This window comes from Pimephales promelas, chromosome 24 (genome assembly GCF_988280905.1).
Source record: "Pimephales promelas chromosome 24, fPimPro1.hap1.1, whole genome shotgun sequence".
Taxonomy (NCBI): domain Eukaryota; kingdom Metazoa; phylum Chordata; class Actinopteri; order Cypriniformes; family Leuciscidae; genus Pimephales; species Pimephales promelas.
Genome location: NC_142792.1, coordinates 1,568,903 through 1,582,025, shown reverse-complemented (window position 1 = coordinate 1,582,025; position 13,123 = coordinate 1,568,903). Strand labels below are relative to the sequence as shown.

Genomic DNA, 13,123 nt, shown 5'->3' with positions numbered 1-13,123 from the left:
GGCCCTGTGTTTGCTTAGGCCTACTGAAGGCTAGTCTTCTGACCTTTGCAACCGTTTTTTTTAGGCTTGGTAGCTATAGCAGAAATAACGATGCTCTTATTATTTCAGTCAATTATTAAATTGATGATTTTTTTAATCTTTTAAACCAAGTCAGATATTTACATTTATACAGACAGGAATCATGTTAAAAATCATTAACAATGCAAAGTCGATTTTTTTTTTTTTCATTTAAGAACAAGAAAGTACAATCACAACAGCAGCACAAACTGCCTCAATGACTACAAGTGATTAAAAAATGAATACAGTGCAAATATCCAGGTCATTCTCAATACAGAAAACCCTGTTGTTTTAAACATTAAACAGAAAAAGCACACAGTGTCTGTGTTCGCAGATGATGCCCAGGAACTGTCCTTACTGGAGACACTGAGGAACCTCCACCTGCGAACAACCAAAAGGTCAGACCCATGTATATTTTGTTCACAGCAGCACAATTAGATTAACACGACCTATTTTTATTATATTTAGTGCTGGGCAATGATTATCGCATCCAAAATAAAAGTTTGCGTTTACATTTTGTATGTGTGTGTGCTGTGTATAATTATTTTGTATATATAAATACACACACACATGCCTGTATATATTTAATAAAAATGTGGTGTAATAAAATATGTAAGAAATATTATTTGCATACATAATTTATATATAAATATTTTATAATAAAACATTTTTCTTCAATATGTACAGGCACGTGTGTTTGTTGAAATTATACAAAATAATTATACACAGTATATTATGTAAACACAAACTTTTATTTTGGATGCGATGAATCGCGATTATTGTTGCCCAGCCCAATCAATAATAAAACCAGGCAAGCGGTCTTTTTTCATTCTACTGTCTACTCAAACAGTTTTAATTTTCCACAGCACCAAGGCATCTGTCTTCTTATCGGGACGGGTAAAATGGTTTCTATTCATAGCAGCAGCACTAAGTGTGAGGAATTTGTGGGGTCAGGATGCTTGTCTGAGGAGAACACCGAGTTTTCCACTGCCGCGTGAACTGCTTGAGTTTTGTTGTCTGCCATTTTGTTCATTTAACCACATTTATTCTTATGTCTGGGGCTGGGCTGACACCGAGAGGGAAGAAGTCCGCCCCAATAATTAGAAATATGTCCAAATTGTCCCCCCAAGAAATGTTGACCTAATATTCAGTGATGCAAAACTAACGTAATGTTACTCAACTTTTTTTCGTGCCGTTTTGAATTAAAACTTAGCCTACACGATTCATGTAATTCATAACTTAATTTGACAATATTTCAATATTTCGACATATTAGACATAGGCTAAATGAATGTGCATGTTTCGAAATAAGAAGTCCAAGCCTATTCATTTACAATCCACAATGGTATCGTTACACCTGAATAAATGATGCATAATTACAAGTTACAAACCCTAAACCAAGCCCTAACTGCAACTCTATATTGTAAGTTAATGTTGGTAATTAAAATTACTCAGTAGCCTACTTGAATTGTAACCTTATTTAATTCCTATAAATGAATAAATCCACCCCTAAAAAACCAAAACGTTGGTAAAGGTTCAGTTTCAGCAATGGTCATCATGGTGACCATATTCTTTAAGGAATGCATCTAATATAGTGTATATTGTGAAACGTCCCCTGTTATAAAGCAGGTGTGGCTGGCAACAATGATATGCTCACAAGAGTTATTTGGGCTTAAAGGGAGTACTTTTTAAAATAAGCCATAACTGCCTGTATAGAGTTTTACAAATCAGGTTTTGTATTTGAGGTTCAAATCAGGTTTTGTATTTGACAAGAAAGCTCACTATCACCTCGTTTCCACCAAAAAGGAACTGCTTCGGAACTGGTGCTGGTTCGAAGTCGGTTCAACTTGCGAACCTTCTCCAGGACCTGTTTGTTTTTCCACTGACTAAAGAGCCCCGCGAATGACTTTGTTACGTCACTGTGTATGTCGCCATACGTCGACCACTGTTTCGCTTTAGAATCCATCTTCCTTCAATCGTTGTGCTATCTTTCTACTAGCGCTGTGTTTTTAGCAATGGCGGTCGCAACCTTTCCCGTCGTGTTGTTGGTCACAATAATCCCGCCCCAAGCCTCCCGACGTAAGCAAGACGAGGTGAAAGAACGGTTCTAGTCCAGCAAAGAGTTGGTGCCACTTTGGAACCAATTTTCCTGGCCGAGAACCGGTTCTTTGGCTGTCGAAACACAAAGAATTGGTTCGGGAGTAGGCACCGGCTCTCAAAATGCTTTGGTGGTATATGTTTTGGGAGATACTCACCCTTCTGAGATTTTTGATGCTACTTCCTTTGATGGCGTCCATGAGTTGATCATGAGCGCAGCGTAGAGGTGTGGACGGTCTGGAGCTCTCTCGGTCATTGATGGGTCTCAGTGCGTTCTTCAGTTCCTTTAATATGCTGTTAGTCTGTGTTTGCTTTGCAGTGCCGTTTTTGCCCTTTTTGGATTTGGATTTGGTGGGCCCATGCTGCTGCTTCTTGGAGGTCTTCTCTTGCCGTTTGATGACCTCTGCGATCATTCTGGAGGGAGATTTCTTTTCTGGGATTGAGGCTTTGGGTGGAGGTGGTGGTGGTGGAGGTGGTGGTGGTGGAGGAGGAGCGTTCTTCTTTGCCATGTCAATGTGTGGTAGCTTTGGAGATGACCATGGTGAACTTCGAGGAGAGTTGTAAGGAGAGGAGGTGTTGGTGCTCTTCTGAAGCGCAACCGTTCTTGGGTTTGCGGGAGTCGCTGCAACTCCTTGCTGTTGACGCATCTCCTGCATTCTCTTCTGTCTTTGAAAGTCTTGGTTGCGGGTGAGAATGGTCGTCATGCTTATACGAGGGCCTGGAAGATCGAACTGGTATCCCAACTTTAACAGAGTGGTATTCTCCCTCAGTAACTTCACAATCTCCATTTCCACCTGACCCCCACAAATGTGCCGTTGGTTGTGAAATCGCATTTCTGTAAGTTTACTGTTTCGGGTTAGGGCTTGCACTAGTGCCAGGATACCCTTCCCTGTAATGAAGTTGGATTCAATGTTAAGATTCGTGATGTTGCTGTTTACTCTCAGCATCTTGGCAATGGCAAAAGCCACCTGGTCATCTGCGTGTGTGTTGGCCAGGCTAAAGAAACGTACGTGTGTGTTAGAACGTAAGGCCTCTGCAAATCGGATAAGAGTGTCTTGGGAGATATTGTCAATGTTGTTGAGGTTGACTTCGGTGGTATCTGGGTCATTGTTGAGGACGTTTTCCAGAACCTCGTCTACCACAGTGGGGTTTCCTGACATTCGACTTGGCTCCTGAACTTGGACTTTTGTTTCGCCTATCAGTGGAGAGTGTCGTCTTTCAGGCTCCGCCATTCTGTGATTGGACTGACCATTGGGAGACCAACACTCCTGTGGTTGTGTAGGACAACCTAGAGACTGTGCTATTTTAGGACTGTTGTCTTCATTCTCTTCTTCCTCTTCTTCTTCTTCCACCTCCTCCTCCTCCTCCTCTTCTTCCACCTCCACCTCCTCCTCTTCTTCAGTCACTGGTTCATCCAGTTCACTTTCCTCTTCTTCCTCTTCCTCTTCATCATCCCTATATTTCTGTGCATCTTTCTCATTTTCTTCAGCCTCGTCTTTTTCATCCCCAGATTCTTCAGTGTCACTCTCAGGTAAACCTTCTTCCTCTTCTCCTCCGTCTTCGTCTTTCTGGAATTGAAAAAGTTATTTTTTTAGAAAAGCATTTGTCCTGGTGCTATTATGAGAACTTGAGTCCCAGACCCATGGTGTCTCTTACCCTTTCAAATCATTCCTTTTACCAGATTATAAAGGTATGTAAATCTTTCTGGATATTTTATTAAACCTTTGCCAAATGGCTGCTATTCAACAATTCAAATTAAAATCCCTAAATATAGCATACTTTAGTTTTAACCCAACACTCGTGCAAGGGTTCGGCTTCTCACTTTGTATAATACCTTATTTACCCCTGAAGGGTAAGGGCTAGGGTGGTGCCATAATATAGTAGGGGTGTAACGGTATTCATTTTGCATTCAAAATCTATTAATTTAAACAACGTAATAATTTAAGACAATGAGTTCTTTGAAGTAATGAAAACTTGTTTGTTAACAAATGATTGATATCTTGAAAATTGTAGCATTGGTGTATAAAACCAATAATTTTGAATGCATCAATCCAAATGTAAATGTACCAAACTCTTATCGAACTGTGACCCCAAAACGAGGCACCTACCGAACTGGGAGTGCATAATGCATATTACTACACTAAGGTACCAAAATGTACCCTTTAGGGATAAATAAGGTACAAATTTGTACCTTTTAAGGGTGACAGGCTGTTGTACCCCTGTTAGTGTTTGAGGTTGTGGATCACTGACCTGTCTAGGGCTCGTGGAACCGATCCGCTCCTCCTCCAACAGTTTCCGTGTCTCATTTTCCCAGTATTTCATCAGAGCTTCCCTGCTGAATGTTCCAGTGGGAGTCTTGGCTGTCTGATCTCTCTGTCGCAGTCCGATGGGAAGATTGTCGTCTGGGTCAATATCAGCCAACTCCTTCTCCAGCTCCTGAAGTTCCTCCGCAGTCAACGAGGCCAACAACTCATCTTCATCCAAATCCTCGTACTTACTCAGTTCCCGTCGGTAGCCAAATGTACTCATGGCTTAGTCTGTTTAAAGTCTGAAAGTCCTCAGTGTTGGTACATCAGATCTTTCGAGTGGTCTGGGATCTGGGATGGTATGAGTGGTGTGATTGAGAGTGAGCGCTCGTCTACTGTGGTGGGCAGCTGGAGGGGGTCTTAAACAAAGCCCCAGCCCATGATGTCGTTGCTTTTTTGGGAGGCAGGAGTCAATCGGACAGAGATGGAAAAAGCATGTGAGCTCACAACATGGCCACAGCGAGGCCTGTCAGTAAATGCTAACTGCATTGTTCATGTCCAAAATAAGCAGATAGACTCTGAGGAGATGGCTTAGAGAGAAATGGCAATGTCGTGATATTAGAAAGTTGTTTTTACCAGCGTACTTTAACACTTGATGAGTAAAACCTACACTCTCAGAAAAGCTATCATTTATGTACTAATATGTACACTTTTGGTACCAATGTTTGCCTTTGAGGGACTAATAGGCACTCTTTAGGTACAACATGTGTACCTTTTGAAAAGCTACCACCACAGTAACAGCTTTTGTACCTTTTCGTTTACTGTTTAAGAGGCCTAATTATGCTAAATTTGAACATTAAAAGGTGCCGTTTTTGTGTTGTTGACATCCTCAGTTTTGAATTGGACTTGCCAGAATACTCTCTAAGTGTTTTTAGCTTTTTCATACGTGCCAAAAATACCACATCAATCTAAAGTAACACGTCACAGGCTAATAGTGAGGGGCAGATTATCCCAAGAACTGTTATCAGCTTGGCATGAACCATTGTGAGGATTTTAAAAAATCCTCTTCTCTCTTAGCCTTTAACTGGGTTTGTCTCACTGTCATAATCAGGATTAAAAATTTGCTTTATTATTGCATTCATCAAAGCATACGTCATACTATTAAATCCTCAGCTTGCCTAAAAAGTAGTGAATCTGGAAAGAGGCTAAAGGTTAATAAGGTGTAGATTTGAATGGATTTTGAAGGCCATAAGCCCTGTGTGTGTGTGTGTGTGTGTAGCGATCAGATTTGGAGTGAGTGTGAACGCTCAGATAAGCTGTTTGTTGTCCCATATGATCCGAACATCATCGAAAGGCTAGATCTGTGTTTATGACACAGGAACACAATGTCTGAAGCGTGTCTAGAGCCGCCGACTGGCGTTGACACTGCAGGAATGTTGTTGCTCCGATAACATGGATCTCTAGCAACAACAGTTTCTGTAAAATCCCCAGTATGATTGTTGGTGAAATTTGAAATGTATGCCAAATTCTTATGGTTTTAAGAAAAATAATGCAATTTTTATCATGTGATAACGTCAGTTACTGTCAAACTGTTTCCAGAGTAAATGATGTTTTTAACACGGCACATATTTAAGAGTAAATCATGTCCAGGTCAAGTTTCACTCCAAAATAAAAAACAAAGGTGCATATTTTGCATAAAATAAATTATGCTTATAATTAAGACTACATTTTATTTTGTAAAATCAAACTTCTCATTACTATATTTATTTATTATTATGGTTTCAGTTTGAAATTTGACCTGCACATGCTCTCATCTTTTGATACAATCACAATTATATTGTTTTGAAACAGACAAATAAAGCAAATTGGAATAAAATGCATATAGATATATTTCTAGTGTTCATCCATTCGCCCATAGACATCATATTCTTGGTAGAGCAGGAAGTTCTTCAGTGTCGGGGGGAAAGGAACGGTGCTCATGAACTCTGGGTCATTCAGTCTTCTCAGTGTCATGTGTCTCCTGATGACCAACCTGGCCTGGTGTTTCAGAGGCTGTGGGTTCCCTATAGCACCAAACAGACTTTAAGAAATGGATATCTTTTGTGTTTCATACAGGTTAGACATATGAATGGTGAAGTGTCTTACTGAGGGAGTCACAGATGTTGGGCCACTCCTCCTGTTTCTCCAGAATGCATTGCAGTTTAGAGCAGATGTGCACGTGATTCACGTAATCCAGGAGTGTTTGGACCACCTTCCCAGCCAAGTGCGCCATCCACGACACGTTAATGAACTCGCAAAACTTGAAAACACATGCAAGGAAGAGTGCATAATTAGGCCACATGTAATATTTGGGGAAATTCACTAAGGATGGATTGTTACATTGTTACATTGATCACAATAAGATGCATTATCTCTATAAAAAGAATTAAACGATGCATTCTATAATACAATGCATGCTGATTGAAGTAGTGCTATTTTAGACAAAGATCATTGGTTTCTTGACCTCAAATATGCTCTTAATATGACTTCACTAAGGGTGTCCACACTTTGTTTGGTTCGTTTGTTCCGGACCAAAAAAAAACATTTAGTCCTGGTTTCAGGACTTTTCATTTCAACACCGAACGTAAAGTCAAAGGGATACGTTCGCAACCTGATTGTTCGGCTTTTATGATGTATATTTCCAGAACAACGCTGCATTCTGGGCTAAATGTGCTCGCTGTATGTATAGCCTACATATTTTGGTCGCATCTTGTGTGTGTGTTCATTACGTCTTGCGTTTATATTTTATTCGAACGTTTGTTTGGAAGTGGATTGAGACTCATCTCTCGGTCCGCTTGTTTGGTGGCACCAGAGTTAGTCAAATAAACCGTACTAACGGAGCAATCGCACTAGGTTTTGTTTTAATCCAACCAAACATGCCAAGTGTGAACACTCCCTAAGAATCAATTGCAACCTATTGTTGGATTGATCAAATTTATTGTAGCAATGCATTCTATAATAAACCTAATATACGCAGATATGAGGCGTTTTAAATGGCTTTACCAGCACACGTAGCGTCTGGATAAGCGGGTTTTCAGGTGGTTAGTGAATAAGACGCAGGTTTTGATGCATGCAATTGTTTAGTGAATCCACTCCATGGCTTTCTAGCCCCCAAATATGATGCTTACGGTCACTTTGTTTGTGACTTTCTTGATTTGGTAAGTCTGGCTGAAATGCTCCCTCCATGTGTATGTCATTACAGGGTTGTCATGATGACACTCAAAGCAGCTTTCTGCATTGTAGCCATTGTTGAGGAGCAGACGCAGCATCATTTCATCTTTGAGGCAGTATTGCAGCCCCGTGGGAAATACAGTGTCACTGACGACAGAGAAGACGCAGTTGACGTTCGCTCCATAAGCGAGAAGCAGTCGCACCAGCTCGTGTTTCCCAGCTCTGACCGCCACCAGGAGGCTTCGCAGAGGGTCCAGGTCCGGTTTGGCTCCTGCTTTCAGAAGCATCTCAGCGCAGGTGACGTCTCCATTACAGACGGCGAAGTACAGTGGGGTCTTCCTCATGTCACCGTAGTTTTCTGAAATATGGCAGCCTAAGATTGAGTTGACGTCAAAGTCTTGTTCGATGAGCAGCTCGAGACAGTCAGCGTGACCTCCGTCCGCCGCAGAATGAACCGGACTCATGCCAGACAGACGAATGGCTCTGTTAGTGGTGATGGGAATGAAGGTCCTCAAAGCCCTGTCAGTTTAAAGAGACACACAGCGTTTGAAATTAAAGGAGTAGTTCACTTTAAAAAAAAAAAAAAAAAAAAAACGTTTTTCGAGTCATTTGGTTCTATTCAATGAACGAAACGAACAAATTGACTCGAAAAAAGATTCGTTCATTTTGATGAACGAGTTCGAACAGGAGAGTAACAAACATGCACAGAACAGAGCAAGGCGAGCATTTGAGCTTATAAAACTTAAACTTTGTTATTTATTTATTAAATGAGTGATTGTTTTGCTTGATAAGACCCTTATTCATCGTCTGGAATCGTTTAAAGCCCTTTTAACAGTTTGCAGTTTGCACTGAAACTCTCATTTGGACCTTGAACCGTTTGGTTCCCATTGAAGTCCATTATATGGAGAAAAATCCTGGAATGTTTTCATCAAAAACCTTAATTTCTTTTCGACTGAAGAAAGAAAGACATGGACATCTTGGATGACATGGGGGAGAAGTAAATCATCAGCAAATGTTTTTTCAAAAGTGAACTACTCCCACCCGTCAAATGCGAGTTAAAATCAACCGTGGCGGGTAACGCTGTCAAATCACTAGCTTTGTTGTGTTACTTATTGCGTTATTTACTTTGCTGGGAAGGTTCGTGTAAGCCAAATCCTCAACTCACTCATGGGTCAACATGATTTATTAATTATTGATACAGAGTATTGCACAGAATCTGTGCTTGCTTGAACACACACGTCACTACACAACAAATAACGTTGCGGTTATTCATTTGTACTGAAGCAATAGCGAAGCATTTGGTTAACAGAAAAGACAAGGTTATTTTCCAATATCCTACATTTTTTTATTTTCTTTGTACTATATGAAAAAGATGGAAGAGGACAGGTGGATGATTTTGTTTGAATGAGAAATTAATGTATGAAATCCAATTAGTTTTTTATATAGTCTATATATATTAAAAGCTGTGACGTAGTTAAGCTGGTTTCTTTTTTGGAGAGGGCTAGTAGAAGTTCTGTAGCCGGTAACTTAAAAATTTAGTAGCCAAGTTGGCAGGTTTCAAACCCTGGAGGCACACAATGTTTTTATCATGGCAGACATGTTGAAGTTTGTGAGATTGATTCGACATGCTCTCACAGGTAGTGCCCTTCATAGGCTGCACGGTGAATGGGCAGTTGAGAGCAAAGACTGGCTACATTAGGGCTGGCACCGTGTTGTAAGAGCAGATTAATGCAGTCCAGGTTCCCAGAGCCTGCGGCGTCGTATAAAACACTGTCTCCGTTTGAAGCTTGTGCGGTGGCGTCGCCCCCTAGAGGAGAAAGCAAATCCATTTATTTTAGGGGGAATTGGATTTATGCACAGCTGCACTACTTCCTGAACTTCAGCCTGCTCCTTGTTTCCTGTCTGCCATTATTGGACAAACTGATTAATTCAGGTGTGCCTGACCTCAGTAGTCACAACAACAATAATCACACACACCTGTATTAAGATTCATTCGGACACTTCTCTCATGCATTGGAAATCTAAAATAATAGTGAACCAACATGTACAGATTTTTTAGCTATTATGCAACAGAATTGCTAAATTTGCACACCAAAGAAATGATAATGAATGATGATTAATTTGTTGAATCAGCTGTAAGTAACATTTTAAGTCTAATTAATCAATGGTCTTTATCATTTTAGTGAGCCTACGACTTCAGGGACGGATGTGAGTTGATTCGTGGTCAGACTCACCATGTTGGATCAGGATTGCCAGTATGTGGGGATGGCCGTACTCTGCAGCGATGCCCAGCGGTGTGACCCCGTGCCTGTCCCGTCCCGTCACCTTCCCCCCGTGTCTCAGCAACAGCATCAGGATGTCCTCGCAGCCCACCTTCGCTGCCTCATGCATTACCGTCCACTTCTTCAAACACACCTGCTCCACGAGGGCTCCTCCCGTTATGAGTGCATGAACCATATCATAAGAGTTTGACCTCACGGCTGCAATGGGAAATAAAGGATTATGATCCGTAAGAAGTAACAAATGCAACGGCCACGTTATGCCACGTTTTCAATATGCTTGTACGACTCCACAGTACACTTTCTTGCACAAGCCAGTGAGACTTATGAAGACTAGTTTATCTTTTGGATGGATGGATGGGTACTAAATAGATGCTAGATAGATGTGGGTAGTTGGGTGGACATACAGATAGATAGATAGATAGATAGATAGATAGATAGATAGATAGATAGATAGATAGATAGATAGATAGATAGATAGATAGATAGATAGATAGATAGATAGATAGATAGATAGATAGATAGATAGATAGATAGATAGACATTTATAGATAGATGGAAGGATGGATAGATGGATGGAATGATAGATAGATAGATAGATAGATAGATAGATAGATAGATAGATAGATAGATAGATAGATAGATAGATAGATAGATAGATAGATAGACATTTATAGATAGATGGAAGGATGGATAGATAGACAGATTGATAGATAGATGGATGGAATGATAGATAGATAGATAGATAGATAGATAGATAGATAGATAGATAGATAGATAGATAGATAGATAGATAGATAGATAGATAGATAGAAATAGAAATTTTTAATTCTGTAATTTCTTCACTTGATGAAGTGAAATTGATTTTAAATTAATGTAGTCTAAAAAAAATCTGCTTAATTGCTTGTTAGAGAGCGAGACTTATTTGATGTCTCCCTCGTGTTATAGTTACCCAGGAGCAGTGGAGTCTCGTTCATGCTGTTGGTGTTGTGTGGAGACGCTCCGTGTCGGAGAAGAAGCTTCACGTTCTCCACGTGTCCCGCTTGAGAAGCCAGAGTCAGAGCGGTGTCTCCGCCGGCCGTCGGCTCCTCCATGCTCAGCTCGTAGGAGGCTGTCCGGGACACGGATACAGAGGCGCTTGAGAGTGAGTACATCATGGGATAATTTTCATTTTGGGTGAACTGTCCCTTTAACACAGGCACACTGCGTCTGCTCACCCAGAAGGACGAGGTCCAGCACATGGGCATCTGGCTGGACAGACGCTTTGTGCATCGGGAGCCAACCTCGGCTGTCTCTCTCCTTATAGGCACCGCTGTACTTGTGCAGTTTCCTTAATGCCAACACATCACCTGGACAACATTACGACACATGCTGAATATCAAGCCATTGCCTAATCAGAGCATTAAGTACCTTGAAGTATGAAGTACCTTGATGTATAGCAGATAAAATCTTGAGGTTTTCGTCACTGGCTGATTCTAAAGTGCTGCATTAGACAATTAAATATGTTTGAGATATATATATATATATATATATATATATATATATATATATTAGGGCTGTGCAAAAGTTAATTGCGATTAATCGCATCCAAAATAAAAGTCTGTTTTACATAATAGTGTGCTGTATATAATTATTTTGTATATATAAATACCTATGCATGCATGTATATATTTAAGAATTATTTGCGCTTAAATTCTGTATATATATATAAATACATAATCTATATTATACAAATATAAATATTTTATATAGGAATAACACATTTTCTTAAACATATACATGCATGTGTGTGTATTTATATATACAAAATAATTATATACAGCACACACAAATATACTATGTAAACAGAGACTTTTATTTTGGATGCGATTAATCGCAATTAACTTTTGCACAGCCCTAATATATATATATATATATATATATATATGCTGAGCATAAAAGATGTTTGTGCGCTCTGTACCTTAGTGGTTCATTCAAAACAGACAAACTGCAAGGATCTTGGAGGCTCATTTGAATCGCAAACTCAATGAGCGGATCTTCGTCCATTTGTTCCATGTAGTCCATTGTGTTTCAGAGGTCAGACACACGAACAAACTTCAGAGAACTTCCAGATGGATTATAAAACTCGCATGGATTTTGGTGTAACTCGCAATATCATGCACCACGCAGTGCTTTTAGACACAGCCTGAGTTTGTTATTGCATGTCCTGAAGGATATATTTAGTCCTGACCTGCTTTCTCTAGACACTGAGAATGCGGGTCACTTTGACACGACCAGGCGTTGAGTTCCCACACAAACACAGTGTTTATTTTGCTTTCTTAATGCCTAGACAGAAGACAGAAAATATATTAAAAACTGAACATGTCTGATATCAATACACATTACTTGAATGATAATTATTTTAATTATAATTTACTCTCCCCGTGTCATCCAAGATGTCCATGTCTTTCTTTCTTCAGTCGAAAAGAAATTAAGGTTTTGATGAAAACATTCCAGGATTTTTCTCCATATAATGGACCTCAATGGGGTCCAAACGGTTCAAGGTCCAAAAGACAGTTTCAGTGCAAACTGTTCAAAGGGCTTTAAACGATCCCAGACGATGAATAAGGGTCTTATCAAGCGAAACGATCGCTCATTTAATAAATAAATAACAACGTTTAAGTTTTATAAGCTCAAATGGTCACCTTGCTCTGTAATGGCTCGGAAAAAGATTTGTTCATTTTGATGAACGAGTTCGAACAGAAGAGTCACAAACGTGGTTCACAGAACAGAGCAAGGTGGTTTATCATATTAAAAAAAACCTCTCTGTCTTGTGAAATTATTACTTAATAACTTGTCAAATTAATCTTCATTGTTAAACTGTATTAGTGGGCAGATGGAAAATTTCTGTGGTGGAATATGATTCTAAGAAGACCTTATTTAATTTAACTATTTAATACCCTTATTGGTGGTTTTATATAGTGTAATTGTAATTTTATTTATTAATGTCTTTCCTCGTGAAGCTGAGACTTAGTTTCAAAAGTTGTCTAGTCTGTCAGCGCGTTAGTATTATTATCACTCCGTGAGAACAGTGCCTGTCTCACACTGAATGCCTTTCTATCATATATCATAAGGTAGAAGGGCACAAGATGGAAATGATAGTCCGTTTACCACTGTCTGCACTTATCTGACATCTGAACAATACACTTTGAAGCAACTTGACTTGACCTTTTCCTCTGTGGTCGTTTCTTCAACT

General features: G+C 39.8%; 2 protein-coding genes across 2 annotated transcripts; both read right to left on the bottom strand.

Moving 5' to 3' along the window:
* Window positions 1–179: 179 nt before the first annotated feature.
* lmod2b (leiomodin 2 (cardiac) b) lies at window positions 180–4,779 on the bottom strand. The gene is made up of 3 exons (XM_039660698.2): window positions 4,404–4,779; window positions 2,312–3,721; window positions 180–438 (listed from the first exon to the last, which is right to left on the bottom strand). The coding sequence occupies exons 1-3, from the start codon at window positions 4,680–4,682 to the stop codon at window positions 412–414; spliced, it is 1,716 nt and encodes a 571-aa protein (XP_039516632.2). The 5' UTR covers window positions 4,683–4,779; the 3' UTR covers window positions 180–411.
* Window positions 4,780–5,687: 908 nt separating this feature from the next.
* Window positions 5,688–12,680, bottom strand: asb15b (ankyrin repeat and SOCS box containing 15b). The gene is made up of 9 exons (XM_039660697.2): window positions 11,849–12,680; window positions 11,316–11,371; window positions 11,106–11,237; window positions 10,841–10,999; window positions 9,844–10,089; window positions 9,245–9,416; window positions 7,567–8,128; window positions 6,545–6,698; window positions 5,688–6,462 (listed from the first exon to the last, which is right to left on the bottom strand). Exons 1-9 carry the CDS (start codon window positions 11,950–11,952, stop codon window positions 6,293–6,295), a joined length of 1,755 nt encoding a protein of 584 aa, XP_039516631.2. The 5' UTR covers window positions 11,953–12,680; the 3' UTR covers window positions 5,688–6,292.
* Window positions 12,681–13,123: the final 443 nt, after the last annotated feature.